Below are 22,774 nucleotides of genomic sequence, written 5' to 3' on the forward strand. Positions count from 1 at the left end.
GACTTGGCACGGAAAAGTCCAAGCAGGGAGCTTGGCATGGGAAAAGTCCAAGTAGGGAGTTTGGCACGGGGAAAAATCCAAGTATGGAAGCTTGGCATGGGAGGTCGGAGAGGGCTCGGTAGCTCGTTCTCTGAACTGGATGGAGTCGGAGAGGGCTCGGTAGCTCGTTCTCCGGACTAGGTCAGAGAGGGCTCGGCAACTCGTTCTCTGGACCGGACGTTGAAGTCGGAGAGGGCTTGGTAGCTCGTTTTCCGGACTAGGTCAGAGAGGGATCGGTAGCTCGTTCTCTGGACCGGACGAAGTTGGAGAGGGTTCGGTAGCTCGTTCTCTGGACTAGGTCAGAGAGGGCTCGGTAGCTTGTTCTCTGGACCGGACGAAGTCGGAGAGGGCTCGGTAGCTCGTTCTCTGGACCGGACGTGGAAGTCGGAGAGGGCTCGGTAGCTCGTTCTCCGGACTAGGTCAGAGAGGGCTCGGTAGCTCGTTCTCTAGATCAGGAAGGCTTTAGGTTTAAGGCTGGGAAATTGGATCGGTCTGCAGACCGATCCAGTGATACACTGGGTCATCTGATCGATCTGGTGACCGATCAGTAACCAAACAGATTGGGAGAAGGAATTGCCTGATCGGTCCACAGACCGATCATGTGAGAGTTGGGATCGATCTGGGGACCGATCAGCCTAGGGCCTGATCGGTCCACAGACCGATCAGAGATCGCGGCAACAACTCTCTGTGAGAGTTGGGATCGGTCTGGGGACCGATCAGCCTAGGGCCTGATCGGTCCCCTGACCGATCAGAGCCATCCTGGACCGATAAAAACAACAACATCAATAATATTCTATAGGCCTCATCTATTATATAAATCTACTCTATAAATAATCTTTGGCCTAGAAATGGATCAAGGACTGATCTAGAGATCTAACTACGCGAGGGCCAACCAGATGCTTCACGAAAGTAACTTCCCTTTTGAATCTCGGTAAAATCGAGATAACTAATCTCCTTTATGTGTTAATCATTATTCCAAAGATTAGTAGCCGTCTATGATTTATCTTCTTCGTGTTGACTTTGAGATGAATTGATGAAGACGCTGGAACGAACATATTCATCTTTTTAGGGATTTTTACCCTAAAGAAAGCAACACGAGAAGCACGCGAATTGGCCCGACGCCAGCTCCTCCTCACTCCGCCTTCTATAAAATGGCCACCGGCAAGCTGATTCTTCAAGGTCCCACAGCCACATGGCAGACGCCAGAAGCAACCGCAGCCACCACATCGTCTTCGTTCACGGCGTCTCCCACGGCGCCTGGTGTTGGTACAAGCTCATCTCCCTTCTCGGCTCCGCCGGGCACCGAGTCACCGCGCTTGATCTCGCCGCTTCCGGCATCGACGAGCGCCGCTTCTCCGACCTCAGGAACTTCGCCGACTACAACCAGCCCCTGATCGACCTCCTGGCCGCGCTGCCCCAGGGCGAGCGCATCGTCCTCGTCAGCCATACCCTCGGGGGTCTCAACATCGCCTTCGCCATGGACAGGTTCCCACACAAGGTCGCCGTCGGCGTCTTCGTCACTGCCTTCTTGCCCGACACCGTTCATCCTCCCTCGTAAAGAACCCCCCTCGGATGGAAGCTGAACGGAAGTAATGGAGGTGCTGTGAGGCGCTGTGAAATTGGATGAACTGCCGCTCCTTCTTGCTCTGCCGCCTGAACCCCAGTTGGAAGAAGCTATCGGAAGGGAGTCGGAAGTGGAGGTCACACCGGAGAAACCCTCTCCGGCGAGGTGAAGACTGCTGTCGCTCGCCGCCGAAATCTAAGAAGGAGAAGAACTGTGGAAGAGCCGGCAGTGGAAATCAATGGCCGGCAGATGGAGGAAGTGAGGGGAAGCTCCGACAGGCGGCTGTGAAGAGGTGGAGGAGAAGTCCGGCTGGAGGCGATGAATGATGAGAAGTGGCCGCCGGCCGTTGGTGAAGGAGGAAGAGACAAAGGGCGGTGGCGTCGCGAGCCCTAGCTCGAGGAGAAGTCGCGAACAGAGAAGACCCCGTGGGTATTGTGCCGTGCGAAGAATAGAGGGTTTTTCTCCTCGGCCGTCCGATTTGATGAAGATGGATCCTGACCATTTGATTAAAGTGATGAAAGGAATGTACATCTGAGCTGTTCATTTTGAGATTAAATTGAGGTTGATTTACTCTTTAGATTTAACGGTTAACATAGTTTCAAATTTGGATGGAGGGTTGAATGGCTTAGATCTGAATGAAGGAACGAGATCTCTCTAGATCTGGATCAACGGTTCATATTAATTCTACTTGATCTCCCTCATTTGACTTCCAAATCAAGTTAAATTTGATCCGACTCGACTCCAATCGATGACTCTTTTGATTTCCTACAAATCCATAATAAAAACATGAGATTAAATACCACAATGTGTAGAAAATTTACAATTAAGTCTAAAATAGATCCTACTAACAAAACATAATATAAATACACAATTAAGCATGCGAGAAAATAAAAATTCTAAGAATAAGAGTCAAAATAATGCAAAAATTGCTAGTTATCATTGCCCTCTTCCAGAAATTCAACAACAGCAAAACTATAGTATTTTGCAGCTCTTTTTTTACTAGTGGTCATTGTTTTAGAAAATTTGATTAGTCGTATAATTAAAGATGTTTCAATAAATTGGCAACCAAATTCAACATTCGATATCTCCCCGTCGAGTTTGTCGAGGGTGATGACAACAAAGATAGTGATGACAACAAAAATAGCAGTCGAGGATATTAATTAGAAATTGGTTTCAATTATTGATAACTTACTATGTTTGGATTGCATTCACATCCATTTTTCATATATTATCTTGACAATATGTATAAATAAATTTGTTAACTATGACAATCATCAATAATAAATAAGCAATTATCTTTCTTTATTCTTTCTTTTCTATGATATTAATTATAAATTAATTTCAATTATTGATAATTTACTATGTTTGGATTGCATTCACATCCATTTTTCATATATTATCTTGACAATATGTATAAATAGACTTGTTAGCTATGACAATCATCAATAATAAACAAGCAATTGTCTTTTCTTTATTCTTTCTTTTCTATATTTATGTGCTCCGATTCTATATTTTAACATAGTATCAAAGTCATGATCTGTTGCACCTTACTTTTTTCCTTTCTTTTCCCCTTTTCTCTTTCACACACATAGCAAGCCCCACCACCATATGCACACCGATCTCTTCTAGTAATAGCAAGTCCAACATCTTCCCCTGCAACCTTCACTCTCTCTTTTCAACAAGGAACAACAACATACCTTCCTCTTCTCCATCCTAGTAGGCCTCCTTTCCATCATTCCTTAGCTCTTCTATCTTCTTTTCTATTCTTTTAATATTATTTCTCTCTTTTTAAAAAATTTTCTATAGTGAACTGTTGTTTTTTTTTCTTCCTTCAAAAAAAAAAAACCAAAACAATTGCCGTCACCTCCTCATTCCTCACTGTTCTCTTACTTCCTCTTCTTAATTTATTTTTCTCCTTTCCCTCTTCTTCTTTATTCGTTTTCTTTTCCCAAGAGTAATACGAATTGATTTTTTTTCCTTCTTCTCTCACCCACAACAGAAATTTTTTCCCCCTTATCATCTCCCTCTCGCCATGATCCTTCATCATGGTTGGCATGAAGAATTTGCCTGTGCTTTCCTTGTTGCAGCCATTTCCATCATCACAACCCTAGCTCATGAAGGCCACAATCACGGTGCCCTAGCCCCATTGTCACTGGAGCCAGTCCAATGTTCACAATCATGCACAACTTCCTTCTCTTTCAGTCCAATGTTCAGTCCAATGTTCTCCTCTTCCTGTTTTCTAGCAATATGAGTAGTAAGTCTCTTTGCCTTTCTCTTTTTCCAACAAGCAATAGGGTTGGTTCCCAGTCTCTTTCTTCTCTTCCTCACGGCTGCATCATCAATTTAATTGCCATTTTTTTCTCCAGCAACAATATTTTCCTACCAACTTCCTTCTTCCTCAATTTCTTCCTCTTAATCTCTTTCTCCCTTAATTTTTCCAGTAACAACATCTTCCCACCAACTTCCTTCTTCGTCAATTTCAATTTCTTCCCCACCTCAATTTCTTCCTCTCTTTTTCTCCCTTAATGTTTTTTTTTTCTTCGAGCATGCAGTACAGCTTGTTGCTGTTTTCTTTTCCTGCAATAGGTCAACAGTTCCACTCCTTTGAGCCACCGAAGCCACCAAAACAAACAAAAAAATATTTATTTCATTCCTCTACTTTGTTTGGATTGTCCTATGCCCTTCTAATTTTGGTTTAATTCCCCTTCTTTTTTTCTCTCTTTTTTACTTTTAATTCTTCTCTACTACTATTTCTTTCACCTATTTAATTGAGCTTCTCAAATCATTCACATCCCCACTCTTCCCTACTTTCTAAGATCTTCATGTGGCAAAGCATCGATCGTCTTCCTTCAAATCAATTGTGAAGCTATTCAACCACGACATCTAAGCCAAAGAAGCACCGTTGAAATTTGTTCCTTCATCAACAGTAGCAAGCTTCAATCCCTCCTCAAAGCAGCAATTCTTCTTTTGTCACCTCCTCCCCATTCTTTCAATATCAATCTAGAAAACTTCTCTTCTCAATAGCAGTAGCACATTCCACTTCTTCTTCTTTTTATCTTCCTCCGGTTTTTCCGTAGCAAGAGCAACATCTCTTTTCTTCTCCTTCATTTCAAGGACAACAAGCTTCTTCCCTCTTTTTATTTTCTTCTCCCTTTCATCTCCTTCTCCCTCTTCCTGTTCTTCCTCAGAGTCAACAAACCTTCTCCTTCTCTTCCTCCTCTCCTACTTTACAACAGCAGCCACATTATAGCTGCCTTTCCTCCATTAGGTGTTGTCTCTTTTTAACCATCTTCTAATCGGCCAAATAGCAAGGTTCTTTTTTCTCTCCAAGTTTTGCTCGGCACATAGCAATATATTTCCAAGAATGGCTGCTCTAGCAAATTCCAACCACCAGAATTGTAGCTTTGAATTACTGATGACTATATAGGTTTGTTAGCTATAACAATTATCAATAATAATAAAGAAGCAATTGTCTTCTTTTTATTTTTCTCAATTCTTTCTTTTCTACGTTTATGTGCCCCGATTCTATTTCAACATGATATCATAGCCAAGAATTTTCACACGTTCCTCTTTCCTTTCTTTTCCCCTTTTCTCTTCCACCCATGCAGCAGAAGCCCTACCACCATATGCACGCCAATCTCCTCTTCCCGTAAAAGCAAGTCCAACATCCTCCCCTGCAACCTTCACTCTCTCTTCTCCATCCTAGTAGACCTCCTCAAGGCGGCTTAAAGTTCTACGGGGCCTTAGGCGAAGAAAAAAAAAGTCTTTAATAATATTTTTTTTAAAAAAAATAATTTTTTATCCTTTTTTTATTTAGACTTGGGATTGACAACGGCGTATTTAAATTTTTTAAATAATTAGATTTAAAAATTCACACCATGTAATTTTAATTTGATAATATTTCAAACTTCGATTATTACTGATACAAATATATAAAAAAATTCTCATACAATTACTAATAATCTAGATTTGGATTCAAGGTTCATTCATTCCATAATTTATTTATGCATAATAATAAAGAACATTTCGAGGAAAAGAAAGTGAAAAAAATATTATTGAGTGAGATAGAAAAAGGATGTCTTCTTAGAGAACTAATGGTAAGAGAGGAAAAAATACATGGACATTAATGAGATAATGAATAGATGATGAACTAATTATAAAATGAGATGAAAAAAAAAAGAAAGTAGATGTAAGGTCTTAAATAGTTAAATTGTAGCTCTAGATATAATTTTAACATCAAATTATAATAATTATAATTAATATGTAATTAAATATAGTTGTCATTGGAATTAATTGAAGTGCACTATAAAAATAGAAACAACAAAATCTAAAATAAAATCGATTGCATTAGAAGCTAGCAAAATCTAAAGACAACTATAACGGAATTCGAAACAAGCCCAATCTAAGCAAAATCTGCATGCATGCATAATGCAACCTTGGAACTAGACAATATAACTATTAAATGTAAATATTAAATAATAAATCTATTCTTTAATTAATAATGGGCCCCAATTAAATTGGGGCTCTAGGCATAGGCCTTAGTGGCCTATGCCTTGAGCCGGGCCTGGACCTCCTCCTTTCCAACGTGCCTTGCTCTTCTATCTTCTTTTCTATTATTTTAATGTTATTTCTCTTTTCTTTTTTTTTTTATTTTTCTATAATGCACTGTCTTTTGTTTTCCTTAGGAAAATTTATCATTTTTCTCCCCTCTTTTCCCTTTCTTATGTATTTTTTCCTTTAAAAAGCCAAAACAATTGTCGTCATCTCCTCCTTTCTCGTCGTTCTCTTACTTCCTCTTCTTAAATTCTCTTTCTCCTTTCTTCTTTCTTCTTTCTTCTTTCTTTTCTTTTCCTTTCTTCATTTTCTTTACCCAAGAGTAATACGAATTTTTCTTCTTCTTCTCTCACCCACAACTGTAGTTTTTCCCCCTTATCTTCTCCCTCTCGCCATGATCCTTCATCATGCTTGGAATGAAGAAGTTTGTCTGTGCTTTCCTTGTTGCATCCATCTCCATCATCATAACCCTAGCTCATGAAGGCCACGATCACGGTGCCCTAGCTCCATTGTCATCGGAGTCAGAACAAAGATTGAAAATTTTCTAGTCTTGGTGTAACTATAGATAGGGCATAAGAGAAGTTGATATGGACATTATTGTGTATGTACAATAACATAAGAAAAACTAGCCACCTAAAACAACATTAGAATGACAATCTTGACAATAAATATGCATAATTTCTTTTTAATTTGAGGGATTAGATAATCAATCTCCACTTAAAGCAAATCTCATCTTCCAATAATTTGAACACTCAAATTACTGAGATTGACATCATCATGCAACCAGATCCGAAATGTTGTACATTCTAGGCACTCAAGCAAATAATTAGAACATAAAATCTTATTTCAAGAATTTGAACAATCAAATTATGAAGATTGCCGTCATCAAGCAACTAGATCCTAAATGTTGTAATTTTAGGCACGTGCAAACAATAGAAAGCAGTATGTTCTAATCTTTTTCTCTCTAATTGAAGAACTAAGCCGCGGGAGAAAATAAGAACCAAGCATGTTATCGAATCAATTTAGAATTCTCCAATAACTTTTTTAATCCTCGTAGGCAGTAATAAAAAGAAGCAACTCTAAAAAGGCAAAGATATTCAACAACCACAACCAAAAGTCTTGAAGCAGGAGTCCGTGATCTTCCCGGTCGCCTCGTCCACCCTGATCTGGAGCTCCATCACGTCGCCGCAGGCCGGGTCACCAACCAGCCACGTCGCCACCGTCAGGTTGTTATTGTCGAAAGTACCGACGTTACGGGGATTATCTTAGTGGTCCACCACCCTCTCATGGTAACCTCGCACCGCCATCAAGGCGGCGTGAAGTCTGCGCTCGGCAAACCCATGCCCTAACCCTAGAATCCTCTTCGCTGTGTAGCTGAGCATCTCGATTCTTGATCCGCGACCCTCTTGCTCCTCAGTTGACTCGGAGGCGTGGATTGAGGGAGGAAAGGAATCATCGAAGGGAAAAAAATCCTTACGGGGAATGAAGAGAAAAGAAAAAGAACATAAGGGAAGAGAAAAGCGTCCCTCAGAAGAAAGAGAGAAAGAGAAGGAAACGGTAGGAAGGAGGGCACAATCAGCAAATGCCGCAGCTAGTTCGCTCCCAAATGCAGCAAACCTCGAACTAAAAAAAAAGAACAGAAAGATAAGGGAGACCTTGATGGAGTAGAATCGGGTGCACACCATGAGAGTCTCGTCTGGTGGAGCGCAGCGGCTTCAGAGTCAGTCCGGCCGATGGCCACTTGCCATTGCATTGCGGATGTGAGGTCGATTGTGGCGGATACAAGCTGGAGAAGCATCTGACGGTGCGGTGGGCCTGGAGGAGGAACACTTATGTAATATGCTTGATGTTCTTTCCTCTACCGCCTTTCCTCGTCTCGTCTCACAATAACTCCCCTCCACCGTTGTCATCCTCATCATTGACGGTGCGGTGGACCAATTAGGGTTCTCCTCCATCTTCATTACCATGGACATTCCGCAGCGGGTGTCCTTCCTCCACCAATCGAAAGAAGGCAACATCACTCCTCCGCCACTCAACCAAGACCCTACCTTTCTTGCAAAATCGTCTCCTTTTTGTTCTTCCCTTCACAAAACTCAGCTTAACAATAGGAATGCATCTTCTCTACTCTATGATCCAAAAGATGAATCCTGATGTTGTGCTCTCTTATCTCCCATAAATCATATAAATTATAGCTTAGGGTAAGCCTCTGCTACTTTGTCTCAACAAACGTGATCACAAAAATTCCAACGGGAATCAAAAACAGTTCAACACACCTCCCATTGATCCAAGAAAGAAAACAAGTCGCCCCCACGGGCGGGATCAGCCGGTTATGACATGGATTCTTGCAACATGGGTCAAGAGGTCGAGGGTCTGCGGCAGCAAATGCGATAACATCAATATCTGTCCGTGCTAAACACCTGAGACCACCATGTCATAGCCGGGCCCGTATTCACCGTGATTTACTCCCTCTCATACTTGTGGGGCCGGGGTGAGGGGGCCGCTGGGTTGGCGGTTCCAACCTTTGCAACAAGAAAGAAAACAAGTCCCCCCGCGGGCTGGATCAACCGGTTAAGGCGTGGCATCCTTGCACAATGATGTTGGTTGCTACTCGGAAAGCCTAGAGGTTCCACTGTACACAAATTTTGTACAAAGGTCTGAACCTTTTCCTAGCTACCATGTGTTCTTTTAAATTAAATTTTGGATCGCCTGCGGAACTTAACACGTTTGATCCAAAACTTAATCTATTTGTTCTTTTAGGTTTTGACTTGGATCTCCTGCGGAACTTAACACGTTCGACCCAAATCACCTTAAGTTATTAATTCCATTAAATATTAATTTCCATAATTGGTTCCCAGTACTGACGTGGCGAGGCACATGGCCTTCTTGGATATGGGAGCAACCACCACCGACTAGACAAAACCTTTTATAGAAAAATAATATTTAATTTCCTAAAATAACTTTAGGTTAACCGAAAAGAACAATCAAATCACAAGGAAAAATAAAACAAAAGAACACAACTTCGAAAAACATATTCGAAATACTAGAATCGTAAGCCTCTTGTATTTGGTATTATTTCCAAAAATAACTAGTATGATGCGGAAAGGAAAAATACTAGTTATACCTTTTAGAAAGACCTCTTGATATTCTACCGTATTCATCTTCTAACCTCGGACGTTGTGTGGGCAACGACCTTCCGAGATGAGAACCACCAAGCATCTTCTTCTTCCTTCTAGGTTTCGGCCACCAAAATTCTCCAAGAGAAGTAGAGGTCCGGCCACCACCACCAAGCTCCAAGGGATGCAAGAAATAAAACCTCCTTTCTCTCTTTCTTCTCCTAGCTAGAACCGGCCACCATCAAGAGCTCCAAGAGGGATTGCCGCCGGCCACAAGAAGAAGAGAAGAGGAAGAAACTAGGGCCGGCCACCAAGGAGGAAAAGAGAGGAAGAATAGAATAGAGTTGTTTACCATGAAGCCTTCTCTACCCCCTCTTTTATAATCCTTGGTCTTGGCAAATAAGGAAATTTAATTAAAAACTTCCTTAATTATTTTGCCATGAAAAAGAAAATTTTATTTAATTAAAAATAATTTCCTTTTTACAAATACAATGGCCGGCCACACCATTCCACAAATCAAGGAAATTTTAATTCACACAAGAAATAAAACTTCCTAATTTGCTTTCGGAAATTTATAAAAATTTCTCAAATAATTTTTCCCTTCATGGTGGTTAATAAAAAGGAAATTTTATAAATTAAAATATTTCTTTTAAACATGTGGATAAAAAGAAAGTTATCTCTAAAAATTAAAATCTCTTTTAATCTACAAATAAGGAAAGATATCAAATCTTTTCTTAATCTTTTGTAGAAACTTATAAAAGAGAATATTTAATTTTAAACTCTCTTTTAAATCATGAACATGATTAAAATTGAAAGTTTTCTTAAAATTTAAAATCCTCCTTTAATCAACAAATAAGGAAAGAATTCAAATTTTAAACTCTCTTTTAAACATGTAGATGATTTACAAATAAGGAAAGTTTTTACCAAAAATTAAAACCATCCTTTTAATCTACAAATAAGGAAAGAGATTAATCTCTTCTCTTAATCTCTTGTAGAAAGTTATAAAAGGAAATTTTTAATTTTTAAACTCTCTTTAAAATCATGATATCCACATAAGAAATAATTTTAATAAAATCCTTTTTAATATTCTAGTGGTCGGCCACCTAAGCTTGGGACCCAAGCTTTGGCCGGCCACCTACATGGCTCATCCACTTGGACTTGGCCGGCCCTAGCTTGGGTTCCAAGCTAGCTTGGCCGGCCCCATTGGATGGGTAAGAAGGTGGGTATGCGGTGGGTATAAATCTCTATATACTAGAGGCTACGATAGGGACCGAGAGGAGGAATTGGTTTTGGTCTCCCGATGAAATTAAGCATCCCGTGTTCGCCCCGAACACACAACTTAATTTCATCAATAATAATTCATTCCACTAAAGAACTATTATTGAACTACCGCACCAATCCCAAATTACATTTTGGGCTCCTTCTTATTATGAGTGTGTTAGTCTCCATGTGTTTAAGATAACAAATGTCCACTAATTAAGTAAGTTACTGACAACTCACTTAATTAATATCTAGCTCCAAGAGTAGTACCACTCAACTTCATCGTCATGTCGGACTAAGTCCACTTGCAGGGTTTAACATGACAATCCTTATGAGCTCCTCTTGGGGACATTCTCAACCTAGATCACTAGGACACAGTTTCCTTCTATAATCAACAACACACTATAAGTGATATCATTTCCCAACTTATCGGGCTTATTGATTCATCGAACTAAATCTCACCCATTGATAAATTAAAGAAATAAATATCAAATATATGTGCTTGTTATTATATTAGGATTAAGAGCACACACTTCCATAATAACTGAGGTCTTTGTTTCTTTATAAAGTCAGTATAAAAGAAACGACCTCTAATGGTCCTACTCAATACACTCTAAGTGTACTAGTGTAATTATATAGTTAAGATAAACTAATACCTAATTACACTACGACCTTCCAATGGTTTGTTCCTTTCCATTATGGTCGTGAGCTACTGTTTATAATTTATAAGGTACTGATAACATGATCTTCTGTGTGTGACACCACACACCATGTTATCTACAATATAAATTAATTGAACAACTACATTTATCATAAATGTAGACATTTGACCAATGTGATTCTTATTTCTAGATAAATGTTTATACCAAAAGCTAGGCTTTTAGTATACACTCTAACAAATGAGTCGTAGGGTCGAAGGTCCACGGACGCGCACTAGATGAATAATCTGGGCCGGCTGTGTTAAATTCCGGAGACACCACGCTTTACCCGGGCCAGCATTCACCGCTGATTTACCTCCTCCTAGGATCCCTGTGGGGCCAGGCCTAGGGGCCGCTGGGCGGCGGGACCCGCCTTTTGCACAAAGAAAGAAAACAAGTCCCACGGGATTATCCGAAGTGGTTAAGGCGTAGTAGTTTGCCCAATAAGCACGTGAGTTCGAATCGCGGCGACAGCAAGGGCGTAAATCCCTTATCCCTATGTCCCTCATGTTGGAGGATCGGTGGCCGGCTTGAAGGGGGGTTGGATAGATGGCGCCCCCAAATCGTTAGCTTCCTACACTATTAGCCCAGCGGAATACAAACAAACACAAATAGAAAGCTAAACACTAAATACAAGAATGGAAATGCAAACCGCTAACACGTTCGTTTACGTGGTTCAGAGATAACTTGCTCCTACTCCACGGCGTGTCCGTAAGGTGGACGATCCCTCAATCCGTCGGTGGATTAGTCCCCGGCAAACTCCGGCTAGCTCAACCTCCTTGTGGGTGGAGAAACCTCACCACAACACTCTCCAAAAACACTTGGACACAAGGGAACCTTTGAGCACTTAGTGACTACTAATTAGGCTTTAACCAAGTCTAATTTCGTTGCCTTGGCCGGCCATACCAAGCTCCTTCTTATAGAGCTTGGAACAAATCAGAATCTGATTTGCCCTTTACCAGTCGACTGGTGCCAGCCCAACGGCTCTCTGCTACAGTGCATCAGTCGACTGGTCCATACACCAGTCAACTGCTACAGTACGCTACAGTAACTGCTACATTACGCTACAGTACCTGCTACAGTAACCCCCTAAAACTAGGATTTTGCTCCGAGTACAATCTCTCATGCACTCGTACCCTCACGACTCATTTGACTCTTCTTTGGAGCCTTGACCTCTTGCCTTCAGGCCTACTTCCTTTGGCTCTCGTCCCTCGGATGCATCCAAGCCCGCGGCTCGTCCCCAATGTCATCCTTCGCGTATGCCTCGAAGTCGCTTCCCTCGGCCCTTGTCCTCGCTGCCTTGTCCATGGTCCCTCGGATGCTCCATCCTTCACCGGACCCGAAGCCGTCAACCTGAGTCATATGTGTCACCTGCAGTCCTGCACAACTCAAGTACACATATCAAATAATAAGGGTAAACCTAACTTAAACCTTTTGCCCAAACACCAAAACACATGGTCCTGCGGACCATTGAGATTGCTCCAACAATCTCCCCCTTTTTGGTGTTTGGCAATACGTTTAAGTTAGGGAAAATAAATAGCAAATAAACATGCTAATACAACGGACTTACGATGCCAAGACTACACACTTGGACTTACTCCGCCGAATGGACTTACGATGCCAAGGCTACACACTTGGACTTATAATGCCGAATGAACTTACGTTGCCAAAGCTACATACTTGGCAACCGCCGAATGGACTTACGTTGCCAAGGCTACACACTTGACAACCGCCGAAACAAGATGCAAACATGCATTATAACCTATCACAAGGCTCCCCCTACACCTAAACTCCCCATTGAGCTAGGATTTTATCACAAGGCTTTTTAAGAACCTATCCCATGGCTCTCCCTACACCTAAGCTCCCCATTGAGCTATGATTTTATCACAAGGCTTTTTAAGAACCTATCCCAAGGCTCCCCCTACGCAAAGGAACTTAAGGTTTTCCCAATTAAACCTTACTTCTCCCCCTTTGCCTAACATCCAAAAAGTTCTCCAACAATATCCCAATTGTTGAAAACTTGTCATCTAAATTGACCCTAAACTCATGTATTTATCCCCCATGGATCCCATACATCTAAACAAGCTGACACGGTCAAGAACAGTGCTGAAAAGCACTTTCAAGCTGGTATCAGTCGACTGCCCCAAGTACCAGTCGACTGTCCCCTTCGACGCAACCTTACAGAACCATTCTGTGGTCGAAAAACACTGTTACCAGTCGACTGGTATCGACAAAATGAGCCTCAAAAACATTGTTACCAGTCGACTGGTATCTGTACCAGTCGACTGGTACCCTATTTCTGAAAAAATCAGCCTTTTCAGGCCAACTTCAGAAATGCACCAGAAATTCCCTAGACCTCAAAAAATTCCCAAATTTTGTGGAGAGGTCTATTGTACCCTTGTCTACCTAGGAAAAATATATTAAAAAATATATCTATCACCAATCCTAAGATTGAAACAAAATCCAAAACTAGCTAAATGGTTCAATTTGAACCTTGACCTAAAGTCATAGTTTTGGCTTCCTTTTGATGTATTTGTCCATACCAACCCACAATGCATCCCTAGCATTGGTTTATATGTCATCTATACATCCAAAACCAATAATCATGCTATATGACCCCAATTATCATATTTCTTGCATGAAATACAATCCAATTGTGTCAAAACCCTAGGTTTGAGACTCAAGTCCGTCTCCAAACCATTTGGCACACTTCATGACTCCTCTAGACTCCCAAGTGGTACCCACCTGAGATCCATTGGCCATGGGTCTCAATTTGACTCTTTGAGCTCCCCCTAGAGCTCTTAACCTTAGTCACCTCCCTAGGTGACTCATCCACAATGGCTAGGCCACATCGGTTTACCCCCGGTGACACTTGGCCTACAAACGTAACTTTTTTAACCTTGGACACCTTGTCCTTGGTTAATTTCTTCTTACCATTAAATGACTTTCCCTTGCCATTTATTGGTTTCTCCTTGCCATAGTCATATGTCACCCTAGCATAAGACTTTCCCTTAGCTTTGGAGGACTCTCCCTTGCCATGATCATTTGCCACCCTAGCATATGAACTCTCATTGGCCTTGGAGACACTAGATCGGTATCCCAAACCCGATCTATCATTGTTGGGTTTTTGACTCCCCAACACCATACTTAGTCCCTTAGATCCAATAGTGAATCTCTTAAGGAATTTCTCTAAACCATCAAGCTTTGCCTTCAAAGCTTGATTCTCCCTTTCTAGGTTCCTAACCCTAGAGTCAACATGTCCACCTTGGACATTCCTAGACCTACCCTTTCTAGGCATATGTCTCCCCTTCTTGGGATTAATGTCTTGGGTCTCCTTAGGTCTACCATTTCTAAATTTATCATGCATAGATTTCCTAGGGTTATGATCCACATTTACCCTACTCCTATCATGATATCTAAAACCAAAATTTTGCATGGGCATATAATGATTAACATTATTTTTTCTAGCATGCATGGAGGAGTTTAAATTTGAATTAACCTTCAAGTTAGGGTATACCTCCCTTACCCTTGAAGCTCCCCCTTGACTTTTACTTCTCTTCTTCTCCCATTTCTTCAAATGTGCCAACTTCTTGATTTCTTTCTCCTTTGGGCATTTGGTGTGGTAATGACCCCGCTCACCACATGTGAAGCACACTATGTGCCATTTCTTCTCCTTCTTTTGGGCTTCTTTATTCCTATAATCCATGTTAGTATTCAAAATAACTTGATTGAGTTTAGGAGTTACCTTCTTCTTACCCAATGGACACCTACTCTTGTAGTGTCCCTTCTTATTGCACCTGAAGCATACAATGTGGTCCTTTGACTTAGCTTCGGTGGAGGTGCTCACTAGGTTGACCTCCAAGACCTCTTCTTCATCCGTCTTGGATTCTTCTTCAACCCTTGAGGATGTTGATGATGCTTCATCTTCCTTCTCCTCCTCGAATGTTGAGCGTGACTCAACTTCCGTTTGCTCCACCTCCTCTTCTTGAGCTACTAAGCTCAACTCCTTGGGCTCCACATCCGATTGGTCCTTCTTCTCCTCTTGGACCACTTCATCACTTTCTTCAAATTTTTCTTCTTCTTCTTGTGTAGGCAAAAATTCCTCCCATGGAACTTTCTTTACCTTGCTCCACAACTCGTGGGCATTCTTGTATTCACCTACACGACTTATCACGTTAGAAGGCAAAATTTCAATCAATATTGATATTACCTTTGAATTTGCCTCCGATCGTGTCGTTTGCTCCTCCGTCCAATGTCGTGGTCGGAGCTTCTTCCCGTTCTTATCTTTAGGGATTTGAAATGGCTCTTCTACCACCATCATTGTGTCCCAATCCGTCTCAAAGAAGTTCTTCATCTTCACCATCCAAAAGGTGATGTCCCATAAGCTTCCTCCTTCGAACTTTGGCGGATTTATCAAGCCGGTCATCTTTGCTTCCTCAGCGGTTAGTCCGACGGAGAGCGACCTCACTCTGATACCACTTGTTGGAGGATCGGTGGCCGGCTTGAAGGGGGGTTGGATAGACGGCGCCCCCAAATCGTTAGCTTCCTACACTATTAGCGCAGCGGAATACAAACAAACACAAATAGAAAGCTAAACACTAAATACAAGAATGGAAATGCAAACCGCTAACACGTTCGTTTACGTGGTTCGGAGATAACTTGCTCCTATTCCACGGCGTGTCCGTAAGGTGAACAATCTCTCAATCCGTCGGTGGATTAGTCCCCGGCAAACTCCGGCTAGCTCAACCTCCTTATGGATGGAGAAACCTCACCACAACACTCTCCAAAAACACTTGGACACAAGGGAACCTTTGAGCACTTAGTGACTACTAATTAGGCTTTAACCAAGTCTAATTTCGTCGCCTTGGCCGGCCATACCAAGCTCCTTCTTATAGAGCTTGGAACAAATCAGAATCTGATTTGCCCGTTACCAGTCGACTGGTCCATGCACCAGTCGACTGGTGCCAGCCCAACGGCTATCTCAAAGGCTCTCTGCTACAGTGCATCAGTCGACTGGTCCATACACCAGTCTACTGCTACAGTACGCTACAGTAACTGCTACATTACACTACAGTACCTGCTACAGTGCCGCTGCAGTAAAACCCTAAAACTAGGATTTTACTCCGAGTACAATCTCTCATGCACTCGTACCCTCACGACTCATTTGACTCTTCTTTGCAGCCTTGATCTCTTGCCTTCAAGCCTACTTCCTTTGGCTCTCGTCCCTCGGATGCATCCAAGCCTGCGGCTCGTCCCCAATGCCATCCTTCACGTATGCCTCGAAGTCGCTTCCCTCGGCCCTTGTCCTCGCTGCCTTGTCCACGGTCCCTCGGATGCTCCATCCTTCACCGGACCCGAAGCCGTCAACCTGAGTCATATGTGTCACCTGCAGTCCTGCACAACTCAAGTACACATATCAAATAACAAGGGTAAACCTAACTTAAACCTTTTGCCCAAACACCAAACACACATGGTCCCGCGGACCATTGGGATTGCTCCAACACCTCAGCCCACTGCGCCCTTAACCCCTTCGGCTACCGTGATTAACCCCCCTCGTGATAGCCTTGGGCGAGGTCCATGGGGGCGCTGGGGGCGAGCGTTATCGCCTTTTGCCCAAAGAAAGAAAGAAAACAAGAAGTCGTGGGGTCGAAGGTCGCCAGTTGCACTCGGAGATAAAACCCTGGCCTACTGCGCCAAAAATTCCTTTGACCCCCAGTCACCTATCCTGCCCAGCATTAACCGTGATTTACTTCCTCTGAAATCTTGTGGGGTCGAGGCCAGGGGGCCGCTAGGGTGACAGTTCCACCTTTTGCCTAGAAAGAAAGAAAACAGAGGCAGAGAAGTTGAGAAGGTCGTGTTGCACGATCGCTCCCTGCTCACGATGGGTGCGAGGCAGCCTTGCACGATGGTCGAGTGAGATAGCCATGTGGGGGGTAGGGCCGACGACTGTCGCTTTCCCGCACCAGAAAACTTTCCGTGCAAATAACTTTCCTTAGTTTTTGAATCTGTCATCCCAAGTAAACAGGGAACCCAGATGATCACGAGAAGATGTAAATTGTTTCTCCCCCTCCTCTTACACACACCCCTCTTTTGTCTTCCTTTGAAATGTCCTTTCTACCCCTCTTCCTTAATAACAAGTTATTTGAACTCTTTTACTTGTAATTTTTTGTTTTCAATTTTATTTAATTTTTATTTAGTTTTTTTAATCAATTTTATTTATTATTTTTAATCAATTTTTATTATTTTATATAATTTTTAACATATGACACTCATTATATGACACATGTTTATTTATGGTACAAAGTAATAGGTACATCTTCAAATATGTAGGAACAAAATTTAAAGACAATATTAATTAAAAATTTTATTTTTATATATTTTGGTATTTTTTGTGTGTATTATTATATGTTCCCGAGAGGAGTAGATCTTCTGGTTAAAAAAAATAGAGCAAGGGATAGACCACCCTTAATTACGGTCGGATCTTGAACGTGATCTGGCCGTAATTAATTGTAATACCTTTTTGAATTCACTGTCTCATCTAGATTATAGTTTGTGTCGGAGCGGGCGGCTGGAGGCCGTCCGAAAGCCGCCTACGCTCGACGCCCAGCAACCTGGCCATTTACCCACCTTTGGCGATTTTCAAGCGGTCTTTGGTCGCCCGCTCCGACCCAAATTATAACCTAGAGGGTACGGTGAACCTAGGAAAGTATTGCAATCAATTATGGCTGGATCGTGATCACGATCTAGCCACAATTAAGAGTGGCTCATCCCTTGGTCAACTTTTTTGTGGATAAGGAGATCTGGCTCCGTCCTCGGGGTTAAGATGCTGCGGTAGAATATTTAAATTATTACCTAGGCACCCGCAGTTCAATTCCTGGCTTCTTAATTTATCCTGATAGCCGGTGGAAAGCTTCCGTAGGACTAGATCGATCACTCAGGGATAATCAATGAGACAAACTAGAATTATCATTTTTTTTTATTTTAAAAAAACATTTATTTATAAGTTAATGTATTTACTATTAATTATTAGTATTTTTATTAGTTTTAAAATATATATATTATATTTTTTTAAAATTTTTACCAATAATAACTACTAAAATTTACGCTAAAGATTACAAACACATAATTAAAAAAATTAAACAAACTAGTTAAACCAATCAAAAAGTGTAAATGTAAATAAAATTAAAATTTGAGATAGGGTCGGAAAAAAATATATGGGTATAAAAATTATTTCTCTTAACTTATTCATTCTTCAATCTTTAATATATATCAAAATACCACTATTCTTTTAAACTACACTCTCTAACCCTTGACAAGGGCATTCCTCCCTTTACATTACCTCTTCCAATAAAAAAAAAATATGATAAAACAAAACAAATAAAAAAAATAAACAAAACTTAAAAAAAAACCCCAAAAAATCTAACAAAAGTGAGATTAAAGTAGGGATGAACATTCGGTCAAAATCGAATCGATCGAATTGAATAGACCGAAAATCAAATAAATCGAATTTCTTTTCAACCAACCGAACCGATCGAATTTCCCTATGAAACTGAACTGACCGAACCGATAAGATATCGGTTAATTCGGTTTTCGACCAAATTGACTGAATTAACCGAATTTTAAAACCATATTCAGTTTTACCTTTAAAAAAAGATTTTATTTAATTAATTATATTTTAAAATAAAATTTAATTAAAATAATATTCTTATTCGGTTTAACCGAATTACAAAATTCAAAATCGAAACCGAACTAAATTTTCAAAAAGAAAAAACCGAAAATCGAATTAATCGAACCGAATTTCTAAATTCGGTTAGTTCGGTTCGGTTAATTCGATTTTTTCGAATTTTTATTCACCTCTAGATTGAAGGGTATAAGTGGAAGATTGAAGATGGGGCCGGGAGGGGAGCGTGTCAGAGGGGGTGCGAAAAGCACCTCTCCGGGAAGATAAGCGGGCCAAGCGGGCCAAAGTCAGTTCAAATAGTACGCTTTAAATGCTCCTCCAAGCAGCCACCACGTATGCCAAGACAATTTATCGTTAGAGCGACTTTTGCAGCTAATCTCAATACAAGGTAAATTTTTAAAATGACCTCCAAAGTTTAACAATTCTTTGAAATAACCTTTAAAGTTAAAAAAAATATCACAGGCGTAAACTTCGAACCAGTCTATTTCGGTTCAACTAATACAATTGCCAAACGGGAGTTAATTGTGTTTTAGCACTCAAGCCAAATGTGCATAACAGAGTTGTGCACACGTTTATTACAATTTCTTCACAATTGCCAACATTTGAATCAGAATATATGCTTAAATGGCACTAGCAGGAAACCGAGGTTTATTTTCATGATATAACCATGTGTTTAACAGCACTCGAGAGGAGGAGGAGGAGGAGCAGCAGCAGCGTCTGTATAGGCTCTTAACAACCAAATTAAACAATATATTTACTCTGAAGCAATGGTGCTAAGGGGTCGCAAGAATTACAACGACCGCACATGAATGTGCACCAGCAACACTTGGATCGACCTTGTAGGTATAGTGTATAATTCAGCACAAATCATGGTCGGACAGTATACGATTGCTCGCCGGCTTTCCATTCTGCAAGCAGGCGATCGGCGGGACGGTTGGGGTAAACAGCTCCCCAAAGGTCTGCCAGCAGAAGGGTTCATACATGTGGTAACGCTCTTGCAGAGGCTGAAGCTCTACTCGGGTTAAGCTGATATCTGAACACGGAGAGGCATCACTGCAAGCAAAGTGCACTGGCTTCACGGTGTAAGTCCCTTTTATGTTCTCATATGCAATGCCTGAAAGGGCCACTGCTGATGTATGGTTCTTGCAAGAGCTCCGGTCGCAGTAGAATTGGTCGATCACGATCGGAGTCTGGACCTCCGAAACTCTTATGTTTGAGAATCTTATGCCCTCTACCGAACCTGATCCGCCCTGCAATTAATGAAACAACACAAGGAAACTTAGTCACTGCTTGATGTATCAGTAGTAAACATGCAAACGTACCTGCCAGGTCTTGATTCTGACACCGGTCATGGTGCCGTGCAAATTGATGTCCCTCACGGTGATGTTAGACACACAGGCTTTGCTGTTGTCTCTTCCGAGCCCACCGATGCTGATTCCATGGCCAGGTCCACAATCTACGCTGTGGATGTTGATGTTTGAGCAGCCCGTTTGGATTGAGACGCAGTCATCCCCTGTGTTTTGTTATAAGTGTCAGTAACTTTTCCTTTAGGGTCGTCATTCATCAGTAAAGAATAGTGCGATATGTACCACAGCTCATGTTGGCATGGTGGATCATGACATCTCTCGAGTTCTGCAGATGAATTCCGTCCGTGTTGAGGCTGTTGCCTGGCGAAGCAATCGTGATGTTGTAGACCTGAACAGCTTCGCAGTTGTCGAACTTAAGATGGCATTGCTGGCTGTTCTGAATTGTGATGCCAGTCACTGACACATTGTAGCTCCCGTAGAACCTCAAGGCCTGCGAAGCAGAAATGTTAGAACGAGATTGCAGCTTTGCTTTGCGGATCATGAGGAAGGAGATCTCACAGTAGGCTTAATCTGAGGCAGGTTGGAGCTCAGCTCATCATGTGTCTGTCAAAGATGGGCAATCTGTTTGAGCTGATGGATTTGAGAGAGATTGAAAGAAGATGAAACACTTACTGGATCGACATCAGAGTCAGTGTCCGTCCACCAGACACTTCCTCGCCCTTCGATTACTCCACTCCCTCGAATTACTATGCCTTTCAGTTTTGTGAACTCAATCCACCATAGAAGTCCAGACGCCCAGTACTTGGCATTTGTTGGAGCAATAATCATACCATCTAGCTGCAGATTTGAATGTTTTGAGAAATTTGTGTTTCTAAATTTTAGTCTTTCCATCAAAAAAATTGTATTTTTTTTTACCTGGAAAACAATGTTGGGCTGGCAGTAAGGCCCAGAGAAGGAGATGGGACCCACAAGGAACTCGAATTCTGCTGGAACAGCCATGACTGAGTCACCAGCTTTGCAAGCAGCAGCCCATGCAGCCTCAAAAGCCTGCGTTTAATTTGCTCGTAAGTCAGCATTCATGAACGAGGACGGAAATCATTGTCACTTTCAGAAACATTTTCTTGGAGTGTCTGAGAATTCACGCGAACGAAATGGAGGAGAGAAGAAAAAGAAGCAAGTTTAATTTCGAGTTTCAGAATTGCTAGAAAACAGAGAGCAATGCAGGCGTTCCATGGGCAAACAAGAGCAGAAGACAACGACGGCAACCTTCGTGTCATCTGTGACACCATCTCCCTTCGCTCCAAAGTCAAGCACGTCGAAGACGCCAGCACTCTTCGGCGATGCAGGCGCCGGCACTGGAGACCCTGTTTTCGGGCTCGGGCTCGGGCTTGGGCTAGGCGCCGGTGGAGGACTCAAGTGACCACTTCCTCCTCCTCCTCCTCCAAGACCTCCACCACCACTATGTCCATGTCGACTACCATTCTTTGCTCTTTCTTTTTTCCTGACCAAGGATGGAGGAGTCTTCCTCTGTTTCCAATGCCTTCCTCTCTTCCCTTCACAACCATCAAAATTTGAGCACAACAAGAACAGGACAAGGAAAAGGAGCAACCCGAAGCACCTCATTCTAACCACACTCGCTTAGCTAGTTGGGACAAGAGCGAGGAGGGAAGCTTAGGTTTAAATAGCAGAGATGTGCCTTGAATATATTGGTAATCAGTAAAAAAAAAAAAATGAAGAAGAGAGAATTAAAATGTCCTCTTCAAGCTTTTTTGCATGCACCTTTGTCACCAACCACACTCTCTTCTCATTCGCTGTCTTATCGGTACCTTTCTTATTAGTTTTAATCTGCGGTACGTGGATGGTAGCTCGAAGGGAGCAAAAGCCAAGGCCTTTGGCTCTCAACACGTGAATGAGCCTAATGGACGAGGTGAGCAGGCAGCGAGCTTAGCAGCTCTCCCTCTTCTTCACATGCAGCTCGGTCACGGGCTTCAAATATGCTGCTTTGTCCACTCCAAACCGCCTGATAAAGTAGAGGAACAAAACAAAAACCAAATGACCCCTCTTCTCTCCCTATAATTAATGCCTCTTTACATTCCTCCCGGAGTTTTTCTGGATTTACGTGGGATGAAAAGTAGATATAAAGTTTTATTATTGTGCATTTCTTTTGTATCGTTTCTGATAACGCTGGCGGTGGATGAATTCAGTAACAAATTTCAGGGACAAATCAAATTAACATAACAGACAGAGCACACGTAATTATAGGTTCATCAGATTCCTTCCTCATCTTCTATGGTCCTTTTGGTGAATTATCAAATGGCGCCAAATCTTGCTTAAGATGAAGTTTCTCATCTAATCGAAACCTCTCTCAATTACTTTTGTACGTTGTGCGGGTACATTCTTGCTTGCATGTCATGCGCACTCTCTTGTTTGTTTGATCAGTCGATCTCAGTAACTTGAATCATGAATGAACTCAGGTGAAACTTTTCCTCTTTCGTTTTACTCTCAAGAAAATAAAAGATACAACTCTTCAAGTACACTTCTGTTCTTCTAGTCTGATT

At 41.8% G+C, this 22,774-nt stretch overlaps 2 protein-coding genes and 1 pseudogene across 2 annotated transcripts; 1 reads left to right on the top strand and 2 right to left on the bottom strand.

Moving 5' to 3' along the window:
- The window catches only part of LOC122009669, a 47,201-nt pseudogene extending 39,291 nt beyond the window's left edge, over positions 1-7,910 (bottom strand).
- Positions 1,222-2,160, top strand: LOC122011946 (methylesterase 2-like). Its single transcript, XM_042568384.1, has one exon. The coding sequence runs from the start codon at positions 1,232-1,234 to the stop codon at positions 1,595-1,597; it is 366 nt and encodes a 121-aa protein (XP_042424318.1). The 5' UTR covers positions 1,222-1,231; the 3' UTR covers positions 1,598-2,160.
- An 11,614-nt stretch (positions 7,911-19,524) lies between the features above and the next one.
- Positions 19,525-22,032, bottom strand: LOC122011948 (polygalacturonase At1g48100-like). The gene is made up of 7 exons (XM_042568386.1): positions 21,483-22,032; positions 21,132-21,263; positions 20,889-21,053; positions 20,775-20,819; positions 20,499-20,706; positions 20,232-20,422; positions 19,525-20,159 (listed from the first exon to the last, which is right to left on the bottom strand). The coding sequence occupies exons 1-7, from the start codon at positions 21,837-21,839 to the stop codon at positions 19,767-19,769; spliced, it is 1,491 nt and encodes a 496-aa protein (XP_042424320.1). The 5' UTR covers positions 21,840-22,032; the 3' UTR covers positions 19,525-19,766.
- Between the last annotated feature and the right edge of the window lie 742 nt (positions 22,033-22,774).

Source organism: Zingiber officinale, chromosome 8A, assembly GCF_018446385.1.
Source record: "Zingiber officinale cultivar Zhangliang chromosome 8A, Zo_v1.1, whole genome shotgun sequence".
NCBI lineage: Eukaryota > Viridiplantae > Streptophyta > Magnoliopsida > Zingiberales > Zingiberaceae > Zingiber > Zingiber officinale.